The sequence below is a fragment of the Gossypium raimondii genome, chromosome 1 (assembly GCF_025698545.1).
Source record: "Gossypium raimondii isolate GPD5lz chromosome 1, ASM2569854v1, whole genome shotgun sequence".
NCBI classification, from domain to species: domain Eukaryota; kingdom Viridiplantae; phylum Streptophyta; class Magnoliopsida; order Malvales; family Malvaceae; genus Gossypium; species Gossypium raimondii.
Window position 1 is genome coordinate 28,680,704 of NC_068565.1, and position 12,561 is coordinate 28,693,264.

General features: G+C 36.5%; 2 protein-coding genes across 2 annotated transcripts; both read left to right on the top strand.

Annotated features, from left to right (window-relative positions):
* Positions 1–404: 404 nt before the first annotated feature.
* LOC105785528 (probable serine/threonine-protein kinase At1g09600) lies at positions 405–6,873 on the top strand. The gene is made up of 8 exons (XM_012611624.2): positions 405–1,789; positions 2,081–2,365; positions 2,712–3,029; positions 3,782–4,009; positions 4,587–4,687; positions 5,264–5,375; positions 5,518–6,024; positions 6,317–6,873. The coding sequence occupies exons 1-8, from the start codon at positions 1,307–1,309 to the stop codon at positions 6,500–6,502; spliced, it is 2,220 nt and encodes a 739-aa protein (XP_012467078.1). The 5' UTR covers positions 405–1,306; the 3' UTR covers positions 6,503–6,873.
* An 821-nt stretch (positions 6,874–7,694) lies between these two features.
* On the top strand, positions 7,695–8,895 carry LOC105785529 (glucuronoxylan 4-O-methyltransferase 1). The gene has a single exon (XM_012611625.2). It carries the CDS (start codon positions 7,785–7,787, stop codon positions 8,661–8,663), a length of 879 nt encoding a protein of 292 aa, XP_012467079.1. The 5' UTR covers positions 7,695–7,784; the 3' UTR covers positions 8,664–8,895.
* The last annotated feature ends 3,666 nt before the right edge of the window (positions 8,896–12,561 follow it).

Below are 12,561 nucleotides of genomic sequence, written 5' to 3' on the forward strand. Positions count from 1 at the left end.
ATTTTATATGATTTTATTAAAAATAAAATACAAAAGAATTCAAATATTATTTTCTCAAAATTTTAATTAGTATATTATTATTTTATAAAACAAGAAATTGGTCCATCCGACGGATAGAAAACTAATTATATAGATTTGATAGGATTGGTATAGATGTATAGAATATAGATTGGGGCATAAAGGGTGAGCTCTAGGCTGAACCCAAAGGCTATAACGTTGGTGAGGGCCGGAAATAGGAGTTGAATCCATTAAGTGATGTGTCGCTGTCAGCCAGGATCTCCGCCTCCCGCGGGGACCACACTCAAACCTCCACTACATGCCACGTTGCACCTCTCCCACTCTCCGCTCGTGCGGTGCGGCGCGTTCAACCACCTGCTCTCCTTTAAACATTCTTTTTGTTTTTATTTTCTCCTCTCTCTCTCTCCCCCAAACACTGCAAATTTTCCTTTCACTTTCAAAACAGATCACTCATTCTTCTTCTTCTTCTTCTTTTTTACTTCTTCTTTCTGGTCTTGTAGAGACTTGAAAACAAAAATCTGATTTTGTTCAATTTGTAAAAAGAGGGAAGAGTTCAAATTATGGACACTATGTTTTAACCAAAATTGTATTTTTCAAGGGCTATTCGTAATCTTAGGGCTGATAAGCAGATCCGCTTTTATCTCTTTGTTTTGTAAGAAGTAAGAACCAATTATAAACATTTTACATTGTTCTAAAGAAGGTACTTTTTTCCAAGTAAAAACCTCTGTTTTCAGAATTTCATTTAACTTCCCCAAAATATTTTTTGGCTAGGGTTATTTGTATCTTTTTATCATACATTTACTTCAATTTTATGTCTCTATCAAATTTAGACAATTACATATTACAGAAAGGTATTTTTTTTCATTGTTGGATTGGTTTAGTTTATATGCATTTTGTTTTAATTGTTTTTGGGTCCCGAAATTTGGTTCATATAATTCACATATTGATCCGTTTCTCGGTTCGTTTGAGTTATTTTCTTCGATTTGGGGATCTGGGTTCTTGTTGATTGTACTTTAAGCTTTTTGGGATCTCTCGAATTAGCAATCTCTTTGGGATATCCTTTTGATTTGGGATCTGGGTCTTTCTGATTCACTGGAAAGCTGCATTCCTTTTATGTAATTCAAAATAAAAAATTCCAAACATTCTTTTTTATCCTAACAATTCCAACATTCAAGAGAGAAAGTTAGGACTTTTTTTTTTTTGAGGATCATTGAATCCTACAACAAGGAAGGGAACTACATTGAATGAGGTAGTTTCCTGATTGGAAAACAAACTGAGGCTATAAATTATGGGTTGCATTTGCTCGAAAGGTTCTCGAGCAAATGAATATGTTGAAAATAACCATGGAAAAAGAGACAAGGCCCACAAGAACTCGAGAAAAACAGCAAAAAAGTTATCTGTTTCCTTTAAAAGGGACAATGTGGTGGTTGAGGCGGATGCCACTGCACGGTTGATCTCGAATCAGCAGCCAAACCACGGTGCCGTTTCAGGGCCTTCGTCCTCTTCTGATGATGAAGAAAAGAAGGCAGCGTTGGCGGTTTTTGAGAGGTCTAAAGGGACCCCATCCGAGCTGCAAAGGCGTCCAACAACAGAGGCGGATGGGAGGGGTGGACAAGGGCGGCAGAGGATGTCCAGGATCATAAATGCAACTGGTGGCGAAAGAGGTGCACAGGTGGTCGCTGGTTGGCCTTCTTGGCTAGCAGCAGTAGCTGGGGAAGCCATCAATGGTTGGATACCTCGAAAGGCAGAGTCATTCGAGAAGTTGGAGAAGGTCTGCTCAATAGCTTTATCTTTTATTGCTTATTTATAGTTTCGTTTCTTGTTTCTGTCCATTACAGAAATTTGTGTTTTGCTTATGCATATCTATTTTGAAATTTATAATTTATAAACTAGCTACTACTGTGCAGTTAAAATGAGTGTATGTTTCGTTAATGTGCATCTCGATACAAATTATGACAACCTGTATGAGGCCTTTAGCTCTTTGCTTTATTGGTGTAATCTTCTATGTCTGTTCTTTTTCCTCTTTCAATAAATATAATATATGGTCCTGCTAATAATGTAGATTGGCCAAGGAACCTACAGCAGTGTGTACAAAGCTCGTGACCTTGAATCAAATAAGATAGTTGCCTTGAAGAAAGTTCGATTTGTTAATATGGACCCTGAAAGTGTTTGTTTCATGGCAAGAGAAATTATTATTCTACGTCGGCTTGATCACCCTAATGTCATGAAGCTTGAAGGTCTAATTACTTCTAGGGCGTCTGGAAGCTTATACCTTATATTTGAATACATGGAACATGATCTTGCAGGGCTATTAGCAACACCTGAGGTTAAGTTCACTGAAGCTCAGGTATGTTCATATTTTCAATATTTATTTGATTAATGTTGCTCAGATCTGCATAAAATTTGTGATTCCATGGTGGAGGAAAACAGTTTCATAAGAAGTCTGTCACATTGTGAACTGTTAGTGGATTTTCAATGATATTTGATGGAACATATTGTGCATGTAGCAAATGATCAGCTGCCTGTACTAGTGGAAGCAGTTTTCTTTACCAAAGTTGTAACCTTTAATTATATATACTGTGTTACCAGTTGACAGCAAAGAATTATGTTTAACCCTTCTTTTAGCTCAAATGAAAGAAAGGGACTTGGTTATTTGGGTGTTGAAGTGCTGGATTTTATGTGTAACCATGCAGATAAAGTGTTATATGCAACAGCTGCTTCGCGGACTTGACCATTGCCATAGTCGTGGTGTTTTACACCGTGATATCAAGGGCTCAAATCTCTTGATAGACTGTAATGGAAACCTCAAGATTGGTGATTTTGGACTGGCAACCTTTTTCCATCCCAATCAGAAGCAGCCTCTAACAAGTCGTGTCGTAACCTTATGGTACCGCCCTCCTGAGCTTTTGCTTGGTTCTACAAACTATGGAGTTGCTGTCGATCTGTGGAGTTCTGGTTGCATACTTGCAGAATTATTTGCTGGGAAGCCTATCATGCCTGGAAGAACTGAGGTACTTTTTTCATTTTTTGAGGGTATTGACACATAATTTGAAATTCCTCGTGCATAGCGAGCTTCTAATGAAGCTTTTTATTTCTTATGATAGAAAAGGCAAACATGCTTCTTAGGATGACATGGAATTATTACCGTACTCATGTATGCATGACTATATATATTTATTAGTCATGTGTGTTAGTGGATGTGTGCGTGTTGTTGCACGTGCTTAACAAGATGGAAAAATATAAATGCAAAGAGAATTTGGGTTCCTTTTTGACACTATGACATTGGAAGACCTGGATGCGAAAAGTTAATCTTAAAGTCATACTAGCATCACTCTCTGCTATGATCTAGGCATAGAATTGTTTAGAACCTAAGCTATGATCTTATTCAGGGGTTTGGCATTTGTTTGAATTTGCTTATCATCTCATTTCGCACGTATTTAATTGTCAAATTATTTGCTCATTATGTGCTTGTATCACCTTTAAGGTGATTTTGGGGTTGGAGGTAGCATTGCTGGTGTTGACAGCCACAAAAATCATCTACTTGAGTTGATAATTTACTGGACCATGGGTTCAGTGATGTACTGCTCAGCATTTATAATTGCCATTGTCATGACATGATTATGCAATGAATGTGTACTCTAGAACTGCCTACAAGTTATTTTTCTGAATTTACTCATAGAACTATCCCAAGTGCAGTGCATTGCAGTTGAGCTTTTTAGTTCAACTTCTGGTAAGTGACGATCTCATTGTTTATCATTTTTAGGTCGAACAACTGCACAAAATCTTCAAACTCTGTGGATCACCTTCTGAAGATTATTGGAAAAGATCAAAATTGCCACATGCAACCATTTTCAAGCCTCAACATCCTTATAAAAGCTGTGTTCTCGAGACATTCAAGGACTTTCCTACATCTGCTTTGGTCCTTTTGGAGGTTCTTCTTGCAATAGAACCCGAGTGTCGTGGAACTGCTTCTTCAGCACTTCAGAGTGAGGTGAACCTGAGACGTTCAATCTCTTTTAGTTGTACTTGTTACCTTGTAGTCTTCTTTTTGGGATATATCTTTTTGTTAGTCCAACTGGTTCTGTTTATGCTTTTTCCTTGAAAACAATTTAAGTTCATACTTTTTCTTATACAAGCAAGATGACCCTTTTAATTCCTATCTTATTGGCTTGAACTGCATTTGGACATATTACTATTGGTTGATTTGCTAACAAGGGAAAGAAACCCTTATAATTAACAAGAAGCCTGTCTTTCAATTGCATTTGAAATGTTGTTAGTCGTCATCTTTATAATTGCAACCTTCAACTTTTCATTGGGACTTGGGACATTCAGATGTCCAGCCTGTTGGTTCATTTGTGCATATGTCAGCTCTCCTTACTTGAGAAATGGCATGTTCTCTAAGGTCAACTATGAAATACTCATTGCACAGCTTGTGTTGGGTCCTGCTGGGATGTTCATCTTAAGAATGTAAACTATATTGGTTGCTTATGATTATCCTACCTTTTCATCCTTCATACATGTCATCTCATTTTGGTAATTTTGTTTTAACTCTGAAGTTTCTCTTCCAGTTCTTTACAACACTTCCTCTTCCTTGCAATCCATCTAGCTTGCCCAAGTATCCACCTAGTAAGGAGTTTGATGCCAAGCTTCGAGAAGAGGAATCTAGAAGGTAGTTATCTGCTCCTGCTTTGTATTAAAAATTTTGATCTCATCAATGTTTAAACAACATTTTGTGAAAATTATCTTGTGTCTTATTAAACTTTTGCCTATATTCTGGTCGTTTAGTTCATTATACTGGAAGCTCTAATAACTTCATTGTGATTTGCATTTGGTATTACGTCTTGAAATGTTTAGAAATAGTTAAAATGTTATAAAATCTTATAAAAGTTTAAAATATTCTAATTAAAATGTATAAAAGTAGTTATAAAAGAAGGGTATTTTTGTAATTTTAGTTTGTCTCAAACCTGCACAAGCTGTACCCAGAAATTTTAATTAAAAATCTGCCCTGCCCCCTAATCCAGTTCGTCTACTGTTTTTTTCTTTTTTCTTTTAAATGCCCCTATAGGGTCAGGACTCATATTGACAGATTTGGGTTATTTTGCCATCTACTAGAAAGGGATGAAAATTCTCAATTTGAATTAGTATGTGTTATTGAGAACAATCTTGCTCTCTAAAGTCGTCCCCCGGCTGGAAAAAAAAAAGTATAAAAACAACTGTTCTTCCTGTTTAAAAACTTGAAAACCAGGCAGAGAGCTGGTGGGAAAGTACATGCAGTTGATCCTGTTAGAAAGTTTTCCAGAGAATCTATAGCTATTCCTGCCCCTGATTTCAATGCTGAGTTACAGGCATCCATACAGGTACTTTCTAACTTGCAAGATTTATTTGCTATTGCACAGTTCATATGTTTTTTTTATAGTATTTAATATGGTGTTTGAACACTTTCCAACTGAAAATCAGTTTTTTGGTCACAAATGATGTTTGTTATGTTGCTTGATACAGAAATGGCGAGGACAGTTTGATGCTAAAAGTATCAGTGAAGTATGGTACCCTGAAGAAGACAGAGGTGCTGGCTTCCCTATTGAGCCTTCAAAAGGAACAGAAAGAGTTGTATACAACTCTCATTCTGGCCAGTTAATGCACCCTGGTAAGTTTGAATCTTCACGGAATAAGAAGACGACTGAGATTGAGTCTATGAAGGCTTCTGCTCGAGCATTTGGTTTTCCAAGGAAGCCTGAAGAGTTGAAAACTCAGACATGTGTTCATCGTGGAGCTGTGGAATTGTCCCGATTTTCTAATTCAATTGCAGTTAGAGGCAGTTCACGGTTTGACATGACCAAAGAGAATAATATAAATCCTCACTGGCCCGAGGAGCGTTTTAATTCCGGATATAACCATCTGGATAATGCTGAGTCCTCTGAAAAGCATGATTTGTCCCATGGTTTACTCGATAGACCAAAGGCTTCAAATGTGAAGGATGAACAACCATCTTCCAAGGAATCAGCTGTGGTAAGGGAATTTTGTACAATTAGAATTAGTTTTATCGACATGTATTTTTGACTTCCTATTTCTTTTCCTTTACTGGTAGATTCAATATCCATTCTAATCACAACTGATTTCTGAATGCAAGGATTTTATGTGATATCCATCTCCTAGAAAATCCATGAAAATTTGAAGCTAGAAGTGTATACTAGGCGAGGAACACAATTTATAATGATTGCTTTTATGTTGTTCATGGCACAATTTATCAGTTTCAACTATCTGGAGTTACTAACACTTAAATTTTGGTGTGTGAATCCAGGGTTATGTTTCCATGAATAATCGAGTCCACTATTCTGGACCATTGATGCCTCGCGGAGGAAACCTTGAGGAAATGCTTAAAGAGCATGAGAGACGGATTCAGAATGCTGTTCGCAGAGCTCGTTCGAACAAGACAAAGGCAAAAATTAACTTTGATGACAATGGACAGACTGAATCACTACTATAACAGGAGAAGTGACAGTGAGAAACTGGAAAAATGCTTATACCTGTTCCATGCCGATCTGGAAACTCAGCAGAGTGGTCATAATTTAATTATTAGGAAGAAATATTTTTGTTTTGGAGATTTGACGCGTCTTGCTGCCAGATGATGTTCAATAATCATGGAAATCTTGCGGCAAGGGCAAATTTTTTCCGGCCAAAGTTCACTCCGGAAGTTCTATAAATGTTGAGTGGTATTTGGTGATTATCTTTGAAATTCGGCCATTTTGTTGTTATCTTAGGTACAGGTTTGTGTCATTGTTCAACTTTCTGAACTATGCTTTGTACAGATAAAATAGGCTTCTTACAAAATTTATAATCAAGTTCACTGCTTTTTTATTTTTTGGGTTTGTAAAGGTCGAATCATCTGCTCGAATTTACTCAATCTTATCATCTACCTTTAGGAAAAATCACCTCTTTAATTTTCTTAAAGCGCAATTTAATCTAAGGACAATATTTATGAATTTGATTGATATAATAAACTTATGTATATTTGGAAGATAAAATTTGTATATATTACCTTCAATCAGAATTAAATTGAAGAATGAAGGTTTAATTTGTAATTATATCAATGTAGATTTGATAGAAACATTTTAGAGGAAGCAATTTACTGAAATTGATCTCCCTAGGGTTTTTGTTCACAGCCCCCGTTGTTTGGTAAAGATTTAGATGTATGTTTGAAGCAGAGCAGCATATAACACTCACCAATGCACTGTTGTAATGGGGTTGGTTGGAGATGGGATTAGGTGGACCATGAACGCTTCCATTGCCTTATCACCAACCAACAACCAAAATAGAAAACGTTTTCAGTCACAATGAATAACTTGTTATTGTTTGAAACATCATTCAGCCAGCAAATTCTGAAAACTAAGGCTTCCCTAATCATCCCTTGCTGTTGGACCTTTGGATCTTAAAATTAATAACCTTACAAACCAACAAATTGGGTCAAATCCATGAAATCTTTTTATTATTATTTTTTTAAACTGCAGTTCCCACACAAAAAATGAATCCACCAAACTAGTAGATGTGTCAACCGCAATATTGCTTGCTTGCTTCACCCACAATCCTTGCAGATGTTTTGTCTTCATCAAGTATCTGACGTTTCTTCCCTTTGTTTCCAAGCATAATGGAAACCATATCATATCATAGTATGTTTCACCCATTTTTATGTATTTGCAGCTCAAAACCTCTCACAAATATAATAACCAATACTCTGCATCAAGGAAAAAAACCATTTCTTGCAGACCAACATGAGGACTAAAGGCAGTCAAGCCCTCAATTTTAAGGTCCTCCTTTTAGGAGTTTTCTTTGCTTTTCTCCTCCTTTTTGTGTTAAGATCAAGTATATCATCTTCCCAATATGATACATCGGATTTACAAACATTTGCCGCAGCTAAAACTTCTAATGGTGTTAAAGAAAGCAAAAGTGGAGCAAATTGCTCGCCATCTTGTGATAAGATTCCACGCTCTCTAGCCCAAGCTCTCATTCACTACGCAACTTCGAGTATCACTCCGCAGCAAACACTGAAAGAAATCTCTGTCACTGCCAAAATTCTAGAGAAGAAGTCACCATGCAATTTCCTAGTATTTGGCCTAGGCCATGACAGCCTTATGTGGAGTTCCCTCAACTACGGTGGGAGAACAGTTTTCCTTGAAGAAGATGAGGCTTGGATTGAGCAAATCCGACGTCGGTTTCCCATGTTGGAGTCCTACCATGTGACGTATGATAGCAAGGTAAACCAAGCTGAGAATCTCATGGACGTAAGCAGAGGACCTGAATGCACAGCAATTGCTGACCCTAAATACTCAATGTGCCAACTTGCATTGAAAGGTTTGCCAAGTGAAGTTTATGAGATGAAATGGGACTTGATAATGGTAGATGCACCGACTGGATACTATGAGGACGCTCCGGGGAGGATGACCGCCATATACACCGCGGGTATGATGGCAAGGAATAAAGAGAAAGGAGAGACTGATGTGTTTGTGCATGATGTGAATAGGGTGGTCGAAGATAAGTTCTCCATGGCATTTTTATGCCAAGGGTACATGAAAAAGCAAGAAGGAAGGCTTAGACACTTCAGAATCCCTAGCCATAAGGATAGCTTGGAAAGACCCTTATGCCCTGAGTGATCTTACAAATTTCTTGCCTGCCTTTTTCCCTTCATCAATTCTTTGTTATATTGTTGATTGATGCTGTTTCAGGGGGGAATTATCCTTTTTTTTTTGTTCTTTTGTTTTGTTTGATCAAAGCAAAATAGGAAAGCGTAGCACTATTGCATTGCAAGTTGCTATGCATGCATTTCTTTGAACTCAAATATAGAACTGCAGAATTTATAATAAAGGATCAGTTCCGTATTCCGTAGCTAATTTCTAACTGCATCTTCAGCAATCCAATCATTATTTATTTATTTCTGGGGGTTGCTTCATATTTTCTTTGAAATCTCTTTATATATGCTCTACATACATTTTCATTTGGGATAAATACCACTAAATCCCTACAAATTTCAAATTTTGGTAAATTTATCCCTTTGGAAAAGAGAGAGAGATTTACTCATTCCTTGAATAAAAACAATCAACGACGATGTTAAATATTTTGCGTTTAACTGGGATTTGTTTTCCTTTCAAAATTTTAAAATTTTTACAAAAGCTTTCCTTTCAAAGTTCGCCACAAAGGCTTTTCTTTCCTGACATGCTTACGATATGAATTTGTCTAAACTCACGTTATGTGAGGTGATAGAGGGTTGTGCGCGGACGAAGATCGAGTTATCAAGTCACGGGAAATTCCTACGAAAACTCTAAACGTTTGGATCTGAAACGAAACAGCAAAACTTAATTAGAATCAATTAGATCTGGAAACTAAAAATCCCCAAATCAATAAAGAACAGCTAAGAATCAAAAACACTTATAGATATCCAATCTTGGAAACCAAGAACACGGAATTAAGCCCCAAGATTAACTTCCAATCAGCCGAATCTATCAAAGAATACAAAACAGAAAATAAATTAAAACAGATTACGAAATCAATTGAAACTAATTCTAGGGATTGGACGGCAAGAAAAGAGGGGTTTTTGTGAAATCAAAAACGTTTCTTTATGTCCAAGGAACTGCCAAATCAGATCTTGGAGTTTTAGAAAGGCTGAAACGCAACAAGAACAGCAAACAAATTAGCTAATAAAAATCGACACAAGCAGAAATTTAAAAGAGATTGAACAGCAAGAAAATAAAGATAAAGTCCTAAGAAGCTTTGAAATCGAGAAAGATTTCACAACTCCCTTCAAACGGCTCTAATCTCCCCTCCAATGAAGAACAATGGCAAGAAGAAGGCTGAAGATGGCTCCCACAATCAAAAAGATTGTTAAAACTACTTCTAAAGAAACTCAAGAGAGAATTCTTGGAGAAAACTCTAAGAGAATTTTTACTCAGCAAAAATCTGAAATTTTAATGTATTGTAATGTCAATGTATGTATCAAGGGTGGCCGGCCATGCCTATAAATAGACCTTATAACTATTTCCTAATCTCATTAGGAAAACTTAAAAAAAACCTAATTAACAAATTTAAGAGGGAAATTCGGCCAAGGCATTCTAATGGGTTGCTTGGGCCGAATTTTTACATATAATACTCCTAAAGTCTAAAATTAAATTAAACAATTAAAATTTTTATAAATTGGGTCACTTTAACAATTTGGCCTGATTTTCAACTAAGTATGGTTTGACTTCTCGGTTGGGCTTGGAATCCTCTTATTGGGCCTTGCCTTCAAGAACTTGGGCTTGTAGACCATTTCCTACCGAAATTGGCTCGTTGATGCTCGTAACGGAGATCCAATGCGCTTTGGCTGCAAGATTCGGTTTCTTGGACCAAGATTTCCAAGATTTGAAATCTTGATTTTCTTGATTCTTGAAATCGCTCAAAACAGCAAAATTGGACCAAGATTCGGTTTCTTGATTTTCTTGAAAAAAAAGTGAATCTTGATTTTCTCTTTCTTTCGTGTAAGCATCTAAGGCCTTTGTGACTCGTATCATTCCCCCTTCCTCAAAAAGATTCGTCCTCGAATTTGAAAAATCAAATGGAGATAAGTCAACCACATTGAAAGTAGAACTTGTAGTCCAAATATAAGCATAACAAAACAAGTATAACGCATGCGAATGGACAGATTCAGATTACCATGCAAACAAGCTAATTTACTCGCCAATGCCTCGTCAAATATTCGAAACAAAGATGGACATCTTTTAAGGCATTCAATCATCTCAAATTGTTTCCACAAACCATGAATAAATCGCGAGTAATAAATCAAATGGTAAACGTAATCATCACAAGTAGGTATTTGAAAAGGTTCACACGGTTCACAGAGTTACACAATCATACCGTGCAGTAATCGACGGTCTATAGATTCACTCACACATGCGTTATAAAAAACAAGAATCTTTTTATCAACCATCAAAACAGATAGATCGTCACTAAATAAAATAGGACAGTCAAGCACGTTTCGATCTAAGTGTTTTACAAAAATTAAATCATTAACATGATCTTTGTCACTATATGAGGAGTACAAAAGTGTTTCAAAAGTTTCAAGCATTTTACCTTTATAAGCAGAAGAAGAAGGGTCGATTTTACCTTTTCCATTTAATACAAACCTTCGCTCATTGGGAGCATAGTGTAGTCGAAGCTCTGTTGTTGAGTTAACCTTTGTCAAATGGAACTCAAACTTCATGTACAACCACCTAAACTGTTTAAGGCACGAATATAAATTGAAAACAAATTTGGCAAATTTCGTTACCTTATTCACCAAAACAAATTTGCACAAATTCGCGGATTTTACACAAGGCAAATCAAGAGAATAATAACTCACGCTTCCTTTCGTAATGACTTTATCAACCACAATCGAAGAATAACAATTAATAGGATCAAAATGAGGGGATCTTTTAAGAATTAAGTCACCAAAAGTTTTATCAATAATTTTCAAATCTGCACGGGACTCGGTTGATAAAATTTCCCTACCTCGCTTACCTTCGGGCTCATGTTGTGTGATTTCATCTTTGCCTATGTTGATTGTATGAAAGCGTCTTTCATCGGAAATGTATTGAAGTTGGAAGTTATCTTTCATATGTGGCCAATGGAAGTGTTCTATCCCACGCAAAGGTGGTAAACCTTTACGGGCCTCACTAAAAACGTCCTCATAATCCTGCGAAAAACATTGAAACACACTAGGCAAATTTTCATTAATGTTAGATAGAGATAAATAATTTTGCCTAAACCTCACAAGGATACAAGGCTGTTCATTGAATAGGTCACTCCCCACATCTTTTTTTGTTGCAATTAAAATTTTCACTCTATTTTTACCACTTGCGGATTCACTCACCTTTGGGCCATTTAAATTTTGACTTTTTTCACTACTAGCTTCTTTTCTCTCTGTCTTTTTTATTTGTCCTTTCTCCCTCACCCCTCACAAAAATTCATCATTTTTAATTGATCTTTATATACATCACTGAGATTTAAAGGAGCAAGAGTGAATTTTCGGCCTCTAAACACAAGAGAGTATCTATTAAGCTTGCCTTGGTGTGTAACATCACGATCAAATTGCCAAGGCCGTCCAAGGAGCAAGTGTGCCGCATGCATTGGGACCACATCACACCATACCTCATCCTCGTAATTCTCAAGCTTAAAAGTGATCAATGACTATTTTGTAACTTTAACTTCTGACCATTCATTAAGCCACTGAAGGTGTGCTCGATACAAGGTAACTTTAAGGAATCCACCAAATAGCTGCTAACTACATTCGAACAACTCCTACTATCAATAATAAGTGAACATAAGTTACCTTTTATAAAACACCTAGAATGAAAAATATTGGTCCTTTGGTTATCACAATCGTCTCCCACTTGGATGTTAAGGGTGTGGCAGACTGCCGTCTTATTTTTTTTCTCTTTTTTTTTTGAAATACCTGTAAAACAAATACTCAACACTCAAAAGAAAAATTAGCAAACCTCACCGTTAGCCACTCAAAAAGAAAAATCAAATTCTCAATGAGGT

Coding starts and splice junctions, on each gene's coding strand:
- LOC105785528 (XM_012611624.2), top strand. CDS start 1,307: ATGGGTTGCATTTGCTCGAAAGGTTCTCGAGCAAATGAATATGTTGAA. Junction 3,030..3,781: donor TCATGCCTGGAAGAACTGAG/GTACTTTTTTCA, acceptor TATCATTTTTAG/GTCGAACAACTGCACAAAAT. Junction 5,376..5,517: donor AGTTACAGGCATCCATACAG/GTACTTTCTAAC, acceptor TGCTTGATACAG/AAATGGCGAGGACAGTTTGA.
- LOC105785529 (XM_012611625.2), top strand. CDS start 7,785: ATGAGGACTAAAGGCAGTCAAGCCCTCAATTTTAAGGTCCTCCTTTTA.